Below are 20,802 nucleotides of genomic sequence, written 5' to 3'. Positions count from 1 at the left end.
CAACCACAACGCGCACCACAGTCATCATCATGAACTCATCATTGTATCTGTTGCTGTTATATGTCTTCGATGTGCTGTCCTTGTTAATGCTGTCCTTATTACAGCTTATCAATCTTTACTATTTCCCATTAATATGATAACTTTTTCCGCTTCTATCGTCACGCATTTGAATGCAACTCCCTTGGTCTGCGACAACACAATGTGTGGCTGCTCACATCGTCTCGTTGTTGACCTATTACTCTGAGATAAGTGACACCATTTTATTAAATCAAGTAAAGACAACACTTAATAATTAGAAAGATGCTCGAAAAGACAAATATTCATGAGATCTAGATGTCTACCAACTACTGCACAGAAGAGCCGAGGAGCCCCACTGTAATGGTCATAAGTCATTTCCATGGTGACTGTGGATAGATTAACTCACTTTTCCGTCCATTAATGACAATATTACGACACATCCCCACGAGTACAAAACGACAATGATCATGTCATACTCTAATCTACAGTTTTTGTTCCACACCATTGCTTCTGATGTATGATCATTTCTTAAATTGCCTTATTCCGCAATCATGCGTATTCAACTTCGTCTCCATTTCTATGACAGGTGATTTTAGAACTGATATAAAGCGCTTATCAGTTCATATCTGCATGTATATCCACTGCTGCAGAAACTGAATAATCTCTCTCTCTCTCTCTCTCTCTCTCTCTCTCTCTCTCTCTCTCTCTCTCTCTCTCTCTCTCTCTCTCTCACACACACACACACACACACACACACACACACACACATGGAATAGTTGCAATTCCACGTTGCTATGCGCAAGAGTGGATATCGGCCAATTTTGGATTCATGGGATGAACTGTTGCTGTATGAAGTAACATCATGAAACGACTTACAACCAACCTAAATTTACATTATAAGACAGAATTTTAGCTGCCTTAGAGCTGGTAGTTCAATGACCGAAAGCAGACACTTGAGATACACCAGACTTAAGTCGAACGATTAACTAAGCTTACACAATCATGTACCGCACATATTAAAGGATCAACGTTCATTGCACTCTCAGTACATTTAGGCCACGGTGACTGTGAGAAAAATTAATGATTTATTTTTAAAATGGATTCCCTTTCAATTGTATACTGGATGTCAAAAAATCGAATTAACCCCGAGGGAAATGAACATAAAAGTATCGTTCTATAATAAAGCTTGCGATTGGGTAACTGAATATCACATTCCATGGTTTGACCTTAAAAAGCCTGTTAAATCATCCGATCGGCAGTCACATAATCAGAACTCCTGGAAGACGACACGACCTTGTAATTCTGCTCCGTGCTTGTATTACGGCCACACACCTACGCGTTAGACGGTGTCTGAGATACTCCTGTGCGAGGTTTTATCGCAGTTTGTCTGAATCGTGCCTTGTAGGTGACATCTGTATCATAGATTACCTGTGAGTTACAGACCAGACCGATTTTTGATATTTCACGATGTAATTCCTCCCGTAAAGTGTATATACCTGTTACATTTACATTTCTCATCCAATATTTATCCTCACATTATGCACACTATATCATTTCCACAGCCCACTGTGTCCCAAGAGGAAGCTTAAGATGGCTGGCTTCGGCGGTACCTGGGTTCTGGCGAGGAGCGAAAATTTCGAAGAGTACATGAAGGGTATGGGCGTCGGCACCGTCATGAGGAAAGCCGCCAGCGTGCTGACCCCGACGTGTGAGGTCACGCAGGACGGAGACGACTTCGAGATCAAGATGATGGTGCCCCTGAAGACCGTGGTGCAGAAATTCAAAATCGGAGAGCCCTTCGAAGACATGTCGCCCACCGGCGAGATGAGGAAGATGGTGGCAACGTGGGAAGACGGGAAGCTGGCATTCGACGAGGTGGAACAGCGAGAGGTCCATCATCGTATCACGAGAGAGATCGTCGGTAACGAGATGGTTATGACATGTGTCATCGGTGACGTCGTATGTAAGCGAATATTCAAACGAAAGTAACGCAGGATGTGGCGCGCTATTAGCTAGACTCGTTTCAAAATGTACCCGATGTATCTGATGACAGTATCTCATGTAGACAATCGCTTGTTATCCAGACTAGGGATTATGGTAATGACAAAATCGATATCTTTCTGATGTATTTTTGCACGCCTAATCAGTACTCAGTTACACATTTATTTGCATATTTGAAATTGTCTTTCTGCCGCGTCGGATAAAATTCGCGCAGACTTAACATTCATTCAACGCTCCAAATTTACTTGAAATGGCATAATTATATTTACCACTATGGAGTGAGAATACAGCCAAAATTATTTTGAAATCTTTATTCAAACTTATCTCATCACTATACTGCCATTATTTTGTGATTTGGTCAATATTATTCATTATTTGGCCATTATGATGCGTTTATGATTACGACATTATTACAACATTATCTTGACATCATTATGAACTTATTTGGTAACACGACTGTTGTTGTTTACAATTGGCTGGCATAATAATGATGACATAAGTTTGAATAAAGATTTAAAAATAATTTTGGCGGTGTTTTCACCCCATATTCCGCATCTCTGTATTACTTGTATGTTCACTTGTACAATGCATATCTTACAACGTATCAACGCATTTAAGGAACTGTAATTCGTGTCGTTTATTACTCAATTATTACATATATGAAATAAATTGAAATAAAAATGCGATTGTGCATTTCAATACTTTGAGTAGTCTTAATGACCATGACTTCTTGTTTTACAGTCACAGTTTCTCGGCTATCAGAAAGTAAGTGGCGTGTTTTGGAAAAATAGCCGTATACGAGTACAGTTTATGTCGGTTACATTGCTCTCTAAATAGCATCTGACAGTGACGTGAAATGGAAGATTGTAGACACAAGAAATGCCATAACATGGAGTCGTAACGAAATACAATCAACGGCGCGAAAAAACAAAAACAAAACAAAAACAGTGCTCTAAGTCTATTTTAAACGATCACTTTGCTCAATGTTCGTGTTCAGCTGTTTTCCGTATCCATGTTCTCCTTTCTCTAAATTTTTGGATTAGATACAACGAGCATAAAATATGAAAAGCCCTATATTACCCTTAATTTACATTTAAAAGTATCATCAACCTGAATAAGATCACGAATACGAATACGAGGGTATGTTACATGGTCACGATTCTAGATTTTCCTCTGGCCTTTCTCTTTAAACCGGTAACTCTCGGTAGGGCCCTACCGAGAAAAATCGATAAAAATGGGCGGAGCAAACATAACTAATATGGTATCTTTGTGAACAAAAAGTAGCAAATTAAAACAGCTGGTTGAACACCTCCAAAAATAGAACGTGCACGCCACATAATGTAAACATCGACTGCACGGTGACTTTACGTATACTATTTTCACCCAATTTTACGGTTTACTTTCCATACGATACATCCACTCATTTCCCCCATAGGTTTGTCTTGAACATAGACTTTTTCGAAGTCTTACTGGAGCAGAGGTTCGGCGCGGCGTCGCCTCGGATTTGTACAAACCGTGATGACGTTGCCAGGCGATCGATCGATCGACACTCCTTAGATCTCATGCGTCATGGTATTTATATGTTTCTCGTCCGAAAACGAAGCGTTTGTCATTGTATTCTGCGCGTTTTTGAATGATTCAACATAATGCATATCATGGCAGTGGCAATAGCTATCCGCATCTTTGTATACGGGTAAACGATGCAGAAATCCAACCCGTAGTTTTTCTGCCACGGGATCTATTATCGGAGTTTTCCTCGGTCTTGCAGGGAGTCTTGATTGCAGAGTCGTATTTGCCTTGATATAAATGAAGCACCGTTTTGTCCAAACGCCGTCCTAGAAATGCCGCATTTCAGGAAAGAACGGGAAAAAATCAAAACAGTTCTGAAAGAACAGCAAATTCGCCTACTAGATGTCCAAATTTATCGAGTGTGGTTATTTCAATGGACGACGTTGGACATTTACCACAATGCTCAACGGCCGAGTCGTCTACCAAATTTTGTAGAGCTTTTGTCTTACAAACAATCCTTTCCTTATTCGACCTTAGTTTAGCGAGGCAGGGCTGTGTCTCCATTATAAAACGTGTGTTTTCCACAGTTCTTTGATGGTAGTTGTAGTTTCCTTTTCAAAATTTCGTTGTCTCATGAACTCGGCGCTGTCGCGGATGGGAGGGTACCGACGACTATTCCCCCGGCTTCGATTACAAGTTTTATGGTGACCGAAATGAAACGTGGTGTCGATTTGTTGTCTTATGATTATTTCAAAAAGCTTCTGAAAAATACTTATTTTAGAAATCAAACCTGTTCATATTTAATCACCTAAAATAAAATCAGAATAAAGTGATCGCATGATCTCTCGGAGTATTCATTTCAATGTCATCCCTCCCTATAAAATGGTGAGTTCTAGTATTTCGCTACTTTGAACGCGATCCCGCCAAAATCGAGTGCACTTGCACTTCTTCACTCTCCACGCAGTCGCGATACTAGTTCATTACAAACGCGTGGTAGTCAGAGTCAGACTGCTAATCACACTATGTCAACTGGCTTTATGAAGATAGCGGTCACTGATGAGCACTAGAGGTAGCTTCGGGAATTTTCTTTGCCAGGAATGAATTGGAGCTAGCTGTGATGGGGATCGAGCATGGACATTTGAGTGCAACTTATGGGACTGATCGATTGGTACCGTGACCTCAGCTGCCGCCGGCGCGACGTTTGTCAACTCGACGTCTGATCAGCATAAATGACCCAGCAGTGACGACCGAATATGCCGAAGGCGATAGCAGGCGTCAAAAAATCCGGTTTTGTCAGCACATTGGATTCCGGAGGCTACTTGTTTTGTGTTACATAGGCATGCACGGCTTTAGATCGGGAAAGAAAACGTATATCACTTTTGGAAACAACTAAGCGTAAGCGATAGTTACGCATATCGCATTGCGATGATTGCGCTTTCAACAGTACGTTGACTCGAGGGTAAAACTTGAAATTTGAAAAGAAGACAGAAGATATACAGACAGTGTAGACAAAGTGAGAGATTATGCCAGAATTTGTGCTGGTACTAAGTAACTTGTCCGTGGTCTCAACCCGAACATACCAGACGTACTTTATGTCGGGCATAAAATGACAGTATAGGCCTTCCTGTCTGTAAAATGTACGGCTCAGGTAGGCCAACGTAAATGAAAACGGTCCTTTTCAGGACCAACAAATTTTCCAAAAAGAGAACTACCGAATCAAATGTGTTTGCATGTATTTATTATACACAGTGTGTGTGCGTTTGTATCTTTCGGTACGCTCCGAGTATTTGGTGTTTTTGAACAATCAACGCTACGTACGTAAAAAGTAAACAACGTATCGCTAATGACTCATTTGCAATTTGCATATCATGTCAATCATGCAGATTCAAACTGAACATCGAACGTTATACCGGCGATATTACCGGCAAATATTTTATCCTTTTCCTGGTTCCAGACGTCATTTCAAATTTAATTTCGTCAGAAACCAAGCATATTGTGCTCCAAATACTTATACACATATCCCTCAATTTCCAAGAAAAAAATTAATCGGTAGATTTCTAAATTAACGGTTTTTATTGACGACGTCCAGAGCGTACCGAGTACGTTTGAATATCCCACCATTATGACCACTCTCGTAGGTTCTCGCGCTTTTATACGGGAGTTGGGGCTTTTTAATAACGGCATTCTGTCACTCGCTGGTGAATTTCAACGTCATGCTCCACGTGGTTGGCACTCCAACAGTGCACCGTGCGCTCTTTAGCGTTTTGATCCGTTTGATGCAAGTTCTCTTCGTCTTCAGAAATAGCACACTTAAGTGCTGGGTTTTCACATCTCTATCGTGTTTCAGGATTGTTTACAGTGGTTAGGTGGCGCTGTTTATTTGCTATTTGCCTCAATTCACCGCAAAAATGGGGGCAATGGTGCATGTTGATGAAAAGTTCTCAGGAAGAGTACTGTGTTCGTGAATCATGTAGCAAGGTTTAAAGGGAGGGGTCGTCCCGTCTGCGGCTGCGCGGCTTTCTTGTTGATAAACACTGCCTCCTCCAAGAAATTGGCTATCAATGGCGAGCAGATTTGAAACAAAAAAACAAATTCAGCATTTAATGCATGTTAATAGTTAGCCAGTTTTGTGGCTTCCTAACAACTGCAAGACTATGTCAAATAAACTTTGGTTGCGTCCCTTTCGTTTATATGAAGCTGTTTCGGCCGCCATTTTAACGTTTTGGATGTGCACAAGGGATGATGGGATAGGTTTGCCTAGCAACAGACCCATTGTACGGGTCCCATGTGCACATCCGCAGACGGCCAATCCACTCCCTTTAACGTCAATCAGATTACAATAAAAATCTAGAGATATGCTCTGTCGTCTACCTTCTCTCCATCGTTTTGCCTTTCACATATTGTGACAAAGATCATCCTCTGCCGAAAGACGCCGAATACCGAGGTCAAAGAAAAGAGAAAGAAAACGATCTCTACCTTTGACTTAAAGGGCCATTATTTGTAACTTTTGACCATTTTTTACCTCGGAAAATTCAATGTTGGAGGCTCATATTTGTTGCAAAATGTTGTTTTACGAAGAAACAAACATGATTAGTGATGTTATAGCCACATAAAACAGCTAATTTTTGTTCAAACGTGTTGCCCTTCCGAGCTCGTTTGTTGACGTCTGGCATGCTCAGCGTGCTGGGGAGAACGCAGATATGGTGACGCCGCGATCACGCCAGATGTACAAGTTCACGTTTATTTCGGGATCAAAACAACATTGCGTCGTGGATTGCCAGACATCTGGCTACGCAACGTGCTCGGACAATGGACTACGACGTAAGTGCTTGGCATAAGTAATGAATATTTATTTTGAAATTGCTGTAAATGGCTCGCGCAGGTGCAGAAGAATGCCTACGTTGCAATCCGCGTGTCAACAGAGTTTGTATTTCTGTCCGGACAAAAATTGAAATTTTCCTTGTAAAATCACATGTTATTTAGTTGTAGGGCACGTATGTTTCCGAATGATATGCGATTCTCTGTTATTTGACAGGCTATTCAACATGAGCCAGTGATCATTTCAATCAAAACTAACGGAAAATCGCAAGAAGATACAGCTAATGGAACTTTAAGAAGCAGATTAGGATAAAGGAAAGCAGTGTGCCGCAGAATGTGGATGGTTATGCAATCGATGTCACGAAAACAATTCGTCCCTGACGCCCCTGCCAAAATAAAGTACAAATTTTCCCCGACAAAGATAAGAAAAAACACGCGAAGATCGACCCTACTATTTTCCGGTATGCATGAGCATCATCATGTATTTTCTCTCTTCTTTCATGCGTTGTGCAGTCTGGTTGAACTTAAGGAGCGACGGCGACGTTCGCACGCGGTGTTGTTCTCGCTGGATGTTGGTCGCGCATAGAAGATAGAAAGAACTTCGGGTAGAAAACCAGCTGAGAAAACGTCACCATTTCAACATCTGATTTTACCAGTACCCAGATTTGAGGTTGTGTGTCTCTGTGGCACTTTGCAATAGGGTTCAACTGTTGTCAGTCGCCGTTATTGGTTTCTTTATTGCGACTTTCGGTGCTATTCGTCTGCACTTTCGTTTTTGTTCTCTGCATCAACGCGGTCCACGGTCTAACTTCCTGTAGTACTTGGAAAGCTCAAAATATAATGCCGTCAACCTATTCGCGCTTTATTCATTACAGTTACTGACAAATTCAATCTATAAAGATATAGGCTTTTTTTCCGGCAGTAACGTTTCTTTCACGCTAGGAACGGTCCACGTTGTGAAAACCCTATTCAAATGACCCTCTACAGTTGAGCAATAAACCACACCCAGATACGTAATACCACGAGATTTTGACCAGTTCCGACATATGTGTACGAGCAATAGCTAGTACATATATGATGTGAACTGGTCAAAATCCAGCGGTATACCCGTTGCTTAGGTGGTTCATTGCTATGTCATAATACTGAATTGAAATTCTGGCATGAAACGTCAAAAGGGAATTTTTCTCTAGCTCAGACAGCTCGTGCCTGTTCCAACCGTACTTCTAGTATATTGCGAATATTCACGTCTAGACTAATCAGATAGCAGTATTTGCGCCATCAATATAATAGTTTGATATAATAATCTGTAATGCACACCCCTGACTTCATATAGCACAAGTAGAGAATGTTTCTGCATCGCTGTATAGAGAATATTGTATATATAGATATATATATATATATATATATATATATATATATATATATATATATATATATATATATATATATATATATAATTATCAATATATAGATATATATATATATATATATATATATAATACACAAATGTATACAATGTGCCCTCCCGGTTATATATATCTATATTTTATATATATATATATATATATATATATATATATATATATATATATATATATATATATATATATATATATATATACACAAAATGTATACAATGTGTCCTCCCGGTTATATATCTATATATATTTTATATATATATATATATATATATATATATATATATATATATATATATATATATATATATATATATATATATATATATATATATATATATGAAAGTGAGATAGCAGAGAAACAACGGCAACATATCTATCTCCCGGGGTGTACCTGAATAGAAAGATGTACGGGTAAAGTGCCGCCTGAATCGGTTACTTTTTCAAGAAATAAACATGGGTCGATTTTGCATAAAAAAACCCTGCCCTCAGCATGGGTCGATAACACAGCAAATCCAAGCTTTAGGAAAACCTTCACATGTAACAGAACTTTGGGGATTCCTCAGCTTTGTCAAGTGAGCAAATCCCTAACGATAGGGGCATTTTTTTGAAATACACATGGATAGATGTTTACAACTTGAGCGGCACACCTGTATGAAAATATCAGGAGTACCCCCCCCCCCCCCCCATGAAGACAGGTATTTGCGGAGCGGTAATAACTCGTCAAGAATGGGTACTTTTTCTCGTGTAAACGAGTATTTATTCTGTATACGCACTTCTTTTTTTCGAAAACATGTGAGTAGATGGGAACGGATTGTGTGAGCAAGTGAGGTGACGATCGTGGGGAAACAAACATTTAGGAAATATGTCGCGCCTACCTGCGTTTCAGATATTTTGCACGGTGGAGAGAATGAATAAACCATGGCCATCTGAGTTACGTCACATGTTTTTTTGTTTAACATACGGGAAAGTGTCGTGCCAGCTGGCGCCGTGAATCAGAACCCTGGTGCGTGTCATCCCTCTTTACGAAACAATCAACCGTTTGCGTGAAGCCAGCAATTCCGTGGAAGAATGCCGTTCAAAGAGAGCGACACGCCGTACGTATGCACCCTCAGCGAAGAGCTGCAAGACATAGCCAAGAGGGAGCTGAACGAGGACCCAGCCACCCGATCGGGGTACATCCAGACCCTGCGGGCCCTGACCAACACCCGAGCGGACATCAAGTTCCGAAGAGACGATGCGTTCCTGCTGAGGTTTCTGAGGGCCAAGAAATTCGACGTGAAGAGGGCGTTTCAACAGCTGTGTCGGTACTACGAAGTACGCAGGGAATACCGTGAGGTTTTCGACGAACTGCGACCGTCGAAGATCCAGCATGTATGGGACATGGGCATGGATGTGGCGTTACCTGATAGGGACAGTGAAGGCCGGCGGATCCTTATATTCAGACCAGGTAAGCAAGCACAGTGATTGCATAAGGGATTTTTTTGGGGGGGGTCCCGTAGACTGGTTGAATAGCACAACAGTACACCCTGCACTTTCTATGAGTAATACCATGATATTCGCATGCACTCGACTCTAAACTGTCCACAAACATTCCATAATCCACACGGTCCCTCTATGGATAGAGCGACTGTGCATAATCCAAGCTTTGATCAGATTTGCCTTTCTTTGAGCACCAAATGCGTTTCACACCGACAAAACATATTAATTTGTCCACCAACTAGCAGCGTTGTCGAACACATTTCTCGTGATTACGTCAAATTATTCACGTATTTTACATCAGATGTACAACCCAATCGTGGGAAAGTTCCATAATTTGGTAGGACAGTCGAAGATAACAAAGACGTCACCGACAGCAGTGAAGGTGAGATGATCAATAAATGATCGCTCTTACGTAAGCCGTTCACAAAAAGCCTCTTCCCCAGATGGATTCGCCGCGATTCGATTTGATGGCCGGAAAAACAAGTTCACAAAAAGGGAAACAAATCACTTATGTCAGGTTGGATCAGCTTTTCCGCCAACTTCAGACGCCATCGCAAACGAACCCGACGAGGCACAGATCCGAAGATCTCGCTAAAACTGTCTCCAATAAGCATTGACAGGAAATTTGTGTGAATTGTGGTAGAATGCACCTCGGGGACAGATATTCGGACTCTTAAACTGTAAATACATTTTTGATCTACAACCTATGGGGCTAATTCTAAAGCTTTAAAGCTAATAAAGTTTTCACAGACTTATTTTGCGAACATCGAAAAATTTTACTCCACAAGGAGTTCACACAGTACGTATAAATGGCGGCCATTTTGAATTAAGTTTTGGTAATTTGTTTCTCTAGTACCAAATTTTTCACGATGAACCCACATTTTATTTTTATTTTGAAAAGGAACGGTTTAACATTACCTCACGGAAAGTTTGTGCAAAAGTTTAAGTCTTTCAATTTCGAGGTGCTTACTACCTTAAAAGTTACTATATGCACGTCAAACCACAGGTTTTGGCTGTAGCGTTATTTTTGCACAGGTATTTGCAATCTGGACAGAAGCTTGCATGCAATACCCTGTCTTCCGAATATCAATCCGAGGCAAAGTTTTGGCGGCATTCAACATACAACATGACAATAGTCACAAGACGGTAGTTCTATAAAATTTTAAACCGAAGTACGCGCGACTCCATCAGCGCTAACGCATTTTATTACGTGTTTCCGGGAAATGTTCTGTGTGTGAAACAAAAGTTTCCCGTTCTACTCCACAATAAAGTCGAAGCCCTTTCAGCTTTCACCTGGTTACAGCCGCCTGTAACCAGATTTCTGCGCTTGTTAACAACTGAACTTCGACGGATATGCAGACAAGACTTCACCTAATCCATGAGAAATAGCCTCGCACATTGCACACAGTAGAAATAAGAAATATACTCGTGTCCTGGAACAGATGTAATGGTGTACTATCAAACGTTACAACCATTATCCCTTTCTTGTTTCAAAAACTCAAGTGGAGGGCTGCCATTTTGCAAGTCTGAAAATTTGTCTCTGGGGTCCCCTTTGCCAACTCTGGAAACTTATGAAACTCACTCGGTCACTGCAAATTTGCATATTGTCCATATTTGGCAAATCAAGGATGTTTGCACCATGGCTGATGATTTGGAGATGACCGAACATGACGTTGAATTTGACCTTCAGTGGTTGTTTTCCTCCACGGTTCAAGCACATTTATACAACGTCTTTTACTTTTTTACGATGGTTTCCTTTTACTTTTGCGCTGCGACAGGCAAATGGAACCCTGACGTGTGCCCGGCAGTTGACAGCATGAAGGCGACTGTCATCACCGTTGAACGGTTGCTGGAAGAGGAGGAGACCCAAATCAACGGCGTCGTTTTCATCGGCGACTTCATCGACTATAGCATGAAGCAAGCAGTGCACATAGGGCCCTACTTTGCCAGAATGAACACGTCAATTTTACAGGTAATGGAGTCATTAAAACATTGTGAGACGAGGCCTTCTCCGAACAGAAGAAGATGCATTTCTGAAAAAAAAGCCCCTTTATCAAAATCCAGATAAAAAGAGAGGCTCGTGCTCTCGCTCTACAAAAGGCTTGTCGTGCACGATGCATGACCTGAAAGTATAGTGCATCCATGCGTATCTGACTTTGGGATTCTTGTATCGCTCCTTGGCATTTTTAATGACATTACCCTGTTATTTCTTGGTTATTGTGCCCATGTTACGTTAATCGAAGGTGCGCCCTCAACAGTTGGGTTTTTGGTTTTTTCCTCATGCAGAATGCAATGCCGATGCGGATCAAGGGCTTCCACTTCATAAACACTCCTACCATCTTTGAAGCTGGCATGGCACTGTGGAGGCCTCTCATGAGCGAGAAGATGCGCCAGCGAGTAAGTGAAAATAACAGGGGAGCATTTGCGTTTTCACGATGTAAAGTTGCAAAAACGAAACTCACTTTCCATTTAAAGTTAGATTTGTTTTACTCCTACAAGTTGTCTCGGCAGAAACAATTCACCAGCTGTCGGTATTAAACATCGGAAAGACACTGCGAATAGATTATTTCTCTGATATGAACGCTGGTAACAAATCAAATATTGCAGGGGGCGACTCCCCTGTCCTTTTAGTGGCATGTCTTGTTGCTGCCTGACATGGTATTCATGCCTTTTATTTTTATATGGTATAGCATCAACGTTCACTAACTATACTTTGTAAGTTTTTCAAGCCCCATCCCATTGCTCTTCAATATGAAAGTGCAGTCTTGCTTACCGTAGCTGTGCTGTAATCAGCTTTTCTTGTTAATTTTCATGGTGATTGTATAATACAATCCTTGATCTATCAATTTTGTTTCCTTTATTTGCCATCCGTTTGTAAACAGGTCCTAAAAACTTTCCCAAAGGTAAAGTACTTTACTTTATAGTAGCTCTGTGGTTACTGGACGCCTTGAAACTACGAGCATATTGCCCATGGGTCTGTACAATCATGATGTTAAGCCACCCGTCTCTTTGTGGCAACAGTAGTGGGTGGCATTAAGAAGCATGGTGGAGCGTAGTGCACGGTTACCCAAACTGCACTTAGGGGCTCTCATCCTGTCGCCCAGATGAGAGCTAGCGAAATGCAGTCTGGGTAACCGACACTTGGTCGAGTGAGCTGGAATAATCTCCAAATCGCGAGAATGCACACCTAAGCAAAATATAAAAGTGTGCTTCGACTTTTTAAAAAAAGGCTATAATTATACTAAGGGAGCTTTCAGATACTATGACGGGGTGGGGCCAAAGAAGTCTGGTTAGTCCCTCATGTAAAAATGCCACCCAACTCTTTTACCAAACTTATATATATGACCCTCCCCTTCTCCGAATTTTAGAGTTTGAAACAGGTACCTGACCTTGATAAATCTGCCGACTTTAATACTCATATACAAACATCAAGACCTTCAGCTCACTTCACCATTTCTCTTCTCACAGATGCATCTCCATGGCGACGAGTACGGCACGCTGCACAAGCACATTCCGTCCGCGGTATTGCCGACCGACTGTGGCGGGACGTCGTCACAGCTGGACACGCGTTGCAGAGAGTGGATGGAGAAGCTGTTAGAGTTCGAGGACAAGTTTGTCTTCAACAACGAAACCTTCGGACCGCCGAAAAAGGAAAACACCCTGGGTGGTACTTCCCAGGGCGCCGATCCCAACATGGGCCTCGTCGGTAGTTTTAAGAAGTTAGATGTTTAAAAATGTGACAGATTCCGGTAGCTCGACAGCATCCGTACCTTGTTGCGACAGGTAGTGGGATAGGTTTGCTATCCTGTTTATTTCTGAAGAATCTTCGCGCATAAAGCGCCCTTTGCTGAATACCTCTGATACCTTATAGTCATGACTCTAAGGTGAGACCAGAAGCCGGCATGGGATGAAAGTAAATGATTCGGTAGAGCGCCCGCATGCGATCGTACGTGGAATACAAATCAATGTTGCAGACATGTACCAAGTGCCCTATCATATTTTTTTTTTGGGGGGGGAGGGGTTGATGAACATCGATTTTGATATGTTTGTTCATTTGTACACAAATAAGTCATAAATTTTAAGTATGTTGTCTACAAAGACAAAAAAAATCAGGGCGGCACTGCAAAAATTCAAGTAAAATTTGTATCATTCTCGTTAGTTTCACGTAAATGTATTACTTTACTTGTAATTATACACACACACTCGAAAACTATTCCTTTGCCAGAAATGCAATGCTCTAAGTAATGTTATCAGTTGTCTACAAACTTGTCCGTCTTTGACTTCGTCGGTTTTATTGGTGATCGATGCAGTAATAAAATGTCGAACGAATGTTGTAGGCATTTGTCTATGTGTCTATATTGTAAGCGGTTCTGAACACTTTTTCTTGGGTAAGGGGGAGAGAGAGAGGGAGAGAGAGAGAGAGAGAGAGAGAGAGAGGGAGGGAGGGAGGGAGGGAGGGAGGTTTTTTGTTTTCTTGGGTAAGGAGAGAGAGTGTGTGTGTGTGTTTAAGTTCGATATTGTGACACAACCTCTGTTTTACAAGTTCCCATTATCTGAACTTTTCATTAGATCACGATTTAGCTCATGTGAGTCAAATAAACGTAACGGGATGTTTGTTACCGACCGACATAATCATGAAGGGTTATACTCTGTTTTGCACATGCTGCATCATTTACTTTATCAGGATACACATCGTTCTGACAACATTTTCAAAACGTCATTCCTTTACTCAAGACCACAGGCAAACTGGGAGTAATAAGTCTAAGAAATATATTATTTTCGTAATTATTAAAAAGTAATATCATAATTATGAAATCTTGATATCAATAATTCCATGTTTGTATTTCATCTGGGTTGAGCTTCCTTCCTGCTTAGCAGAACTCTATAAAATCACTGAGCGTGTATGAATCATGTGTAACATATTAACATAGGTGGGAGTGTCCAACATATCGAAGAAGTACCGGTATATACTTCTCAATGTAGAATGCGCCTCGGGGACAGCTATTTGGACTCTCAAACTTTTCCAGTTCTTTTCTGATCTACCACTTGTGGGAGCTCATAAGTTGAAGCCCTTTGAATAAGAGAAACTTTCACCGTCTTAGTTTTTTGTAAATCGAAAATTTTATTTTTCTCCATAGTGTTAACATAGAGATGGCGGCCATTTTGAATTTCAAATACATGTGTCGGTAAATCTGGGGTAATTTGTTTCTCTTGTACCAAAATTTGTACGGTGACCCCTGATTTTTTTGCTTGATTTTGAAAGTGAACGGTTGAAAGTTTCCTCGAGGAAAATTTGAGCAAGTCTTTTTTTTGAGGCACATACTACCTTAAGCTTGTTTCGGAAAATAGTTGTCAAAGTTTTTGAAAGACGACCACACGGGAGCACTTCTCTGGTCCGTCATGATTCGGGCAAACATATATTTATCCACATGTATGATGGAACTGTGACGTACTTGTGTTGATACTAAAAAAATGTAGGCTGGAGCGTCACAGCCCGCCAACAGCTGGAATAGCAAAACCGAACACTGTCTTATGGCAGTTTTGTTGACGTGCTAAACATCTGTCGTATTTTGTCTATCTCCCTCACGTCAGTCGCGTACACGGTGACGCATCTTCGTAGCCGTTGTGGCGCCGAATGTGTGCCAACCGATATTTTTTAGCACATAAATTATCAGGTTGAACGAATTTTGCAAGTCTGCAATTTCCCAGGGATAAATATAGGTTATCGCCCAACTTTTCGTGTACGTGTGTTAAAAAAATCATGATTTTCTTTTGTATAGTGGCCTAGGTTGTCATAAAACACGCACTACCTGTCCAGGAAATTTGTGTCGATATTTAACCTGCAATGAAGTCATTTTATGACGTACTGATCACCAGACATGTCCATAGCTGTCAATGTCAGGGTTTGTAACAATTCATTGCGTGTTTTTAAAAAAAACACAGGAATATATGTACAAAACAAGGGTGCGGAGAGCCTGTGATATCATAAGACACCTATAGTATTTATTATGCCCTTTGTAATTCCAATTACACTCCACTCGACATCGTACCAATAAGATGTCATGTTAGTATAACACACTATGAACAATGCATTTATTAGAAAATATATGTACACATAGAGTTTAAAGTTCCTTGTGCGTGGTGAGAACTGCACCATCCGGGATTGGATCAGAGCCATTCAGATCTGCAGATAACGGTATAGCTTTATTCGAATGCTGTTCGAAACTTTGTTGATGGTATACACGAAGTTAGTCAGGGCAGGTGTCAAATTCAAGACTCGGTGGATTTACAGTAGATTATCGAAGGATTAAGGCCTATAGCTAGTTGAATATGAAATATACTCTGTACAGAAACAGCTAAACATTTACTTGAAAAGAATATTCATATAAGTAATTGATGAGAAAAGAGCGCATTCGCATTGTGGAGAGGCCGACTGAGCAAGTAAATGGTGCAAGCTTGCCCAATCCACGGTAGTAACGTGACAATCTGCGGGCTACTTTTTCAACCAATTGAAATCGATGTGCAGCTTAACACGTAGATCGACAGAAAAAGACATGAATAATGGCTTTGGCTGTTTAGTCAGCTCGCGATGTGGTAACCTCTAATAAATTATGTCTGCAATGGGTCGTTAGCGGTTGTGACTGACGGGTGTCAAACGTCCAACTTTAAACGTTCGTAAAGATGAGATCAGGGTTTATCAAAGCCTATCACCATGCCATGTTGATTGACGTAGCTGAATTGAATGATTGTTGGCTTCTACATGTTCCCCAAATGGCGATGACCATCAAGTACCTAGGACCATCCCACAGTGAATACCCCCTGGTGTAGATTTTTCCAATCGCTAAGATATTTTAGGGGAAATGCATCACGCGTTAAACTGGTAACATGTGGTAAAAATCTGGTCATTTAAGCGCGATTTGCGTTCCTCGGGGAGGGAGGGGGCAGTTTACCTATAATTTGTTTGATGAGGATGAAAAGGCTGAACGTCCAAGGAAGTTTGGTGTTTGCTGGAACCACAGTCAAGGACCGTGCTTGAAGGCATAGCAAAATTTATCTATCAAGTGTTGATGATGGGGTAATATATCAACGCCACACCTGGGCAACTAATTGCACCTATTTGGGCAATTTGACAGTATCTGCAAATGGTTAGCTATCAAGAAATTCTGATTGACATCTCGATAATTTAGCGAGATTACGGGGCGCGTAAGGACGTCGAACCTCGAAACTGACGTGCTGATTGTCATCTTCCACTCGAGTTGCAGAGAAGAGTTCCTGGTATTGCGAAACATTTCATCACCTTATGACCCTGTTTTCTAGGTCATCATCTTGTCTTTTAGAGACAAGTGTCCAAATTCGATTCCAGTTCGACAAACAATAACGAGGCCAATCTGACTTCATCACTCGCTTCAAGGGTGAGTTCTGAACTCATTACATCAATGAAAGGGTTGGCATATAACGAGGGCAATATGCCTTTTACTGTCACACATACTTAAAAGTCACTGTGCCAATATTCCTTATTGTGAGTTGCGCAGTACATTTACTTGACTCACATTGGTACTTGTGCGCTCTGTCGTTTCTATTTCGGCTTCTCTGAGCATCTACATGAATTGTTACTGAAGCATGCGGAGGAAACCAAAAAAAAAAATTAAAAATCGCAAAACAAAAAATAAGATGGTTCGTAAGTGGTTTTCAACTCTTTATCGCCAACTTATTATAGATTTATTGGCATACTCAAAAATCATATTTAATACATATTGCATAATACATAAAGAGAGTATACCTGGTGAGGATTTTCAATTCAACCGATCAAAACTGTTTCATACACCTTACATGTTGCGTCACTCAATAAGAAATTCCAAAAGACAGTGAGAGGAAACATTTCTCATCGGAGAAATGCTCTTCAAAAATAAAAGAAAGTGAAGGAGATGATCGATTAGCATCTCTGTCTTGCTTCGGTATTTTATGGAATCTTGCAAATTGACGAAACCTTCGGGTTTAAACTACCAACCACTCGTCATGTTCGGCGATGACAAGAGTACTCGACACGTTGCCCCGACATGTAGTATGTGACCGACATTTTCAATCTGGCACCCGATTTTAAAATCTAGAGGTTGGTTTTATCTGTTCAAAACCCTAAATAGTGGTAGATACTTACTAATGCTAGACACAATATACTGAAAAACAACTGTTGAACAGGTGCAACTTGATACTGCTCCACACGGAAACGGTTCTGAAGAATCAGGACAACTTTTGACCACTGAAGCGTACCAAAATTTAAAGAGACTAATGTCTGTCTTTTCAGATTCTGATTGTGCATCCTATAGAATCCTACGCTCACCCTATAGAATGATTCTGAAAATGAGTTTGAACTGCAACATAAAAAACCCATAGCGGACGAGAAAATCTGTTCTGCAGGTGTACCACACAATTCTAACCGTGAAATACAAAAAGGTATTGAAATACAGAAAAATTGAGTGGAACATGTACTATGTGATATATTTGAGAGTAACGAAGTGTCAGAATGCCACCATCCCTTCATGAAAATCCTGCGGTCCGTTCTCTACTACAGAACGTAGGCGTTTTAGCGTTATGAACAATAAAGACTATTCTTTCGAAGTAGACTATTGTTCTATGTCTAAAGAAGCAGCACTCCGTGCCCCCACAGTAACTCATAGAACATGTAGAAATAAAAGCTTGTCTTCGTTGAAGGCAACAGACCGCGAAAGCAACTTTTTAATGGTTAGTTCCCCATCTTCGTAGACATATTTAAAATCAAATAAACGATCGTACATTTGTTTATTTCCTCTTCTCATCGAAACTAGTCCATAACGCGAGGCGCGTGATAGGGTCTAAAACAGGATGTGCATTGTGTTGTCGAAAAGTGCAAGCTCGGCAGAATTTCCTTTCATTTCGTTGCTTCATGAGTGAGGCCGGTTGGTAGTCTTGAGATCCAGACTTGCTATGTGGACACACAGGCCAACACCAGATGTACCCTGGGTATGCCAAACAATAGGCGGGAATACATTGATAAAAAATATCGAGTTGACCGTTAGACAATTAACGACACAACAGATGTATCCGGCCCTAGATCTGACTAACAAAGTAAACAGTTTTTATTTTTAATGTGTTTTATGGGCTGCTCGTGTGAAAAGTTGACAGCATTTAGAAAGGGAAAGTGATACCTGATGGCTGATTTTTTACGCCAAAAAAGTTATAATAATAGACCAAGAAAAATCAATGCATGTTTCCGGTAAAACTCTAGCAATTGACCTATTTCAAACCTTACGATCCCGCATAAGATTTTTCTGCGTGTCAAGGAATAGCAACTTACGGCAAAATTAGCAAAATTGAGCGTTTTTCTCTGATATTTAAAACCCCCCCCTACAAATAGCTACACCCCCGCCAATGAAATCATTTGACCCATATGCCATGCTCTATGGAACGCTGTCATTTTGGCTTGCAACTTGGATTTATAAAGGTTGTTCCCAGACTCTGTTTGTTAGCTTCATGGCCTCGTTTCTAACTCTATTATCCAAGAGACAAAGGAAATCTTACTATAAGCGAGTGTTCATGTGGAAGTAGTAAGCTTACAAGTCATATGACTCAAGTCACATGACAATCACGTTGGGATCGGGGAAATTCACACAGGCAGAAGGGGGGGGGGGCTTCTGCTGTGTGTATGTGGAAGATTCCTGTTTCAAACTTTTAACTGCTGTAACTTTGAGTCCAAAACAAGGAAGGACTAGATCTGAGACTACCTGACGGTTAACTCACGGGACCATAATGCATTATTAGTTATAGATAAAGTGTAAACAATTGTTAATTTATGGTTGTGAATATTGTTGAATGTAATATTTCTATCTTTACTGTAGACTTACAAAAGTACCCAATCGTACTGGAACCCTGTACGATGAACAGTATTCGTGCCAAATTCACGCAGTTGTAGCACTTTAAGTTTTAAAAAGACTGCCGAGACAGTGACCGCGCATCGTAACTGTGCAATGCTACAGCTGTGACTATATTGACTTTATTTCTGAGGGTCTGTAGGGCCTACTTCAACTGCGAGAATTTGGCATGAATACTGATCATTCAGGATTCAAGTGCAGTTGGGTATTTTTGCAAGTAGGCCTATACAGTAACGACAGAGATATTCATTTGTATCAAATATATTCATATCATAAATTTATTAATAACATACTATTACCACTTTTGTTATGTCTAATAATGCCATATGGCCCCTTGGATGAACCTTGACATGCTGTGGCACCTCCATCAACTTATGTCACGGTCACGGTCTAAAACAGCAGAAGCTGCGCGCGCAGATTTAGTAACACTCCAGCAGAAATCTCATGCAGACGATAAACGCCAAACCAAACTCGAGTGTTTCCTTGGTTGTAGTCTGCCTCCTTTCAATATATATAATATTTGCTACTAGTACTAGTGTTTATTTAGGACTTCATAAAGTAATGGACGGTTTGTTTGCACATATTTCCCTACTGATGTAAGAAAGAATTGAAAATATGTTTCGTCGATGAAACTTCAGACTAGTAACAGGTGATTTCTCGTAAAACAAAGGATGAATTCAAAATGTCGACCACTCCCGATGCATGGAACTTAGAATTTTGAGAGTTGCTACGGACGCCCACGCTGTGCTTACAAAATGCACTACGCATCGTTGCTGTATATATATTTATAATTTTTTTTTACAAATATACGTTATTGTTGTGTCTTCTTGGTCGGAGAGAAATCGAAATATTTGTTGCCCATGTTTTCCTGTTTTATGTTTTTTGAACTTTCAACGTTGTCGTTATGAGAAGGTTTACATGTACAAGACAGTCATAACTCAGGTTTCAAACCGCTCGGCACTTTTTTACTCGCTCACATTCGCACTCAAGAGTGTGACTTGCAGCCGCACCCCCCCCCCCCCCCCCCCCCCCCCCCCCCCCCCCGACCCAGCACGCAGCAGGTCGACCCTACTGGCTCACGTGTATGCGTAAACAACACCCTTCTCACCCCTTTCACCTCAATGGCTTCGTCTACTTGTTTGTTCACCCAC

The 20,802-nt window shown here is 40.8% G+C and overlaps 2 protein-coding genes across 2 annotated transcripts; both read left to right on the top strand.

Moving 5' to 3' along the window:
- The first annotated feature begins 1,261 nt into the window (after positions 1-1,261).
- On the top strand, positions 1,262-2,721 carry LOC139150681 (sodium/calcium exchanger regulatory protein 1-like). The gene is made up of 2 exons (XM_070723108.1): positions 1,262-1,448; positions 1,581-2,721. The coding sequence occupies exon 2, from the start codon at positions 1,609-1,611 to the stop codon at positions 2,005-2,007; it is 399 nt and encodes a 132-aa protein (XP_070579209.1). The 5' UTR covers positions 1,262-1,448; positions 1,581-1,608; the 3' UTR covers positions 2,008-2,721.
- Positions 2,722-9,219: 6,498 nt separating this feature from the next.
- On the top strand, positions 9,220-14,080 carry LOC139149865 (alpha-tocopherol transfer protein-like). Its single transcript, XM_070721866.1, has 4 exons — positions 9,220-9,714; positions 11,525-11,718; positions 12,033-12,143; positions 13,215-14,080. The coding sequence occupies exons 1-4, from the start codon at positions 9,336-9,338 to the stop codon at positions 13,476-13,478; spliced, it is 948 nt and encodes a 315-aa protein (XP_070577967.1). The 5' UTR covers positions 9,220-9,335; the 3' UTR covers positions 13,479-14,080.
- The last annotated feature ends 6,722 nt before the right edge of the window (positions 14,081-20,802 follow it).

This window comes from Ptychodera flava, chromosome 14, assembly GCF_041260155.1.
Source record: "Ptychodera flava strain L36383 chromosome 14, AS_Pfla_20210202, whole genome shotgun sequence".
Taxonomy (NCBI): Eukaryota; Metazoa; Hemichordata; class Enteropneusta; family Ptychoderidae; genus Ptychodera; species Ptychodera flava.
The sequence above is the reverse complement of the archived record's forward strand: the minus strand, read 5'-3'. Positions and strand labels throughout refer to the sequence as shown.

Coding starts and splice junctions, on each gene's coding strand:
- LOC139150681 (XM_070723108.1), top strand. CDS start 1,609: ATGGCTGGCTTCGGCGGTACCTGGGTTCTGGCGAGGAGCGAAAATTTC.
- LOC139149865 (XM_070721866.1), top strand. CDS start 9,336: ATGCCGTTCAAAGAGAGCGACACGCCGTACGTATGCACCCTCAGCGAA. Junction 9,715..11,524: donor GATCCTTATATTCAGACCAG/GTAAGCAAGCAC, acceptor GCGCTGCGACAG/GCAAATGGAACCCTGACGTG. Junction 12,144..13,214: donor GCGAGAAGATGCGCCAGCGA/GTAAGTGAAAAT, acceptor CTCTTCTCACAG/ATGCATCTCCATGGCGACGA.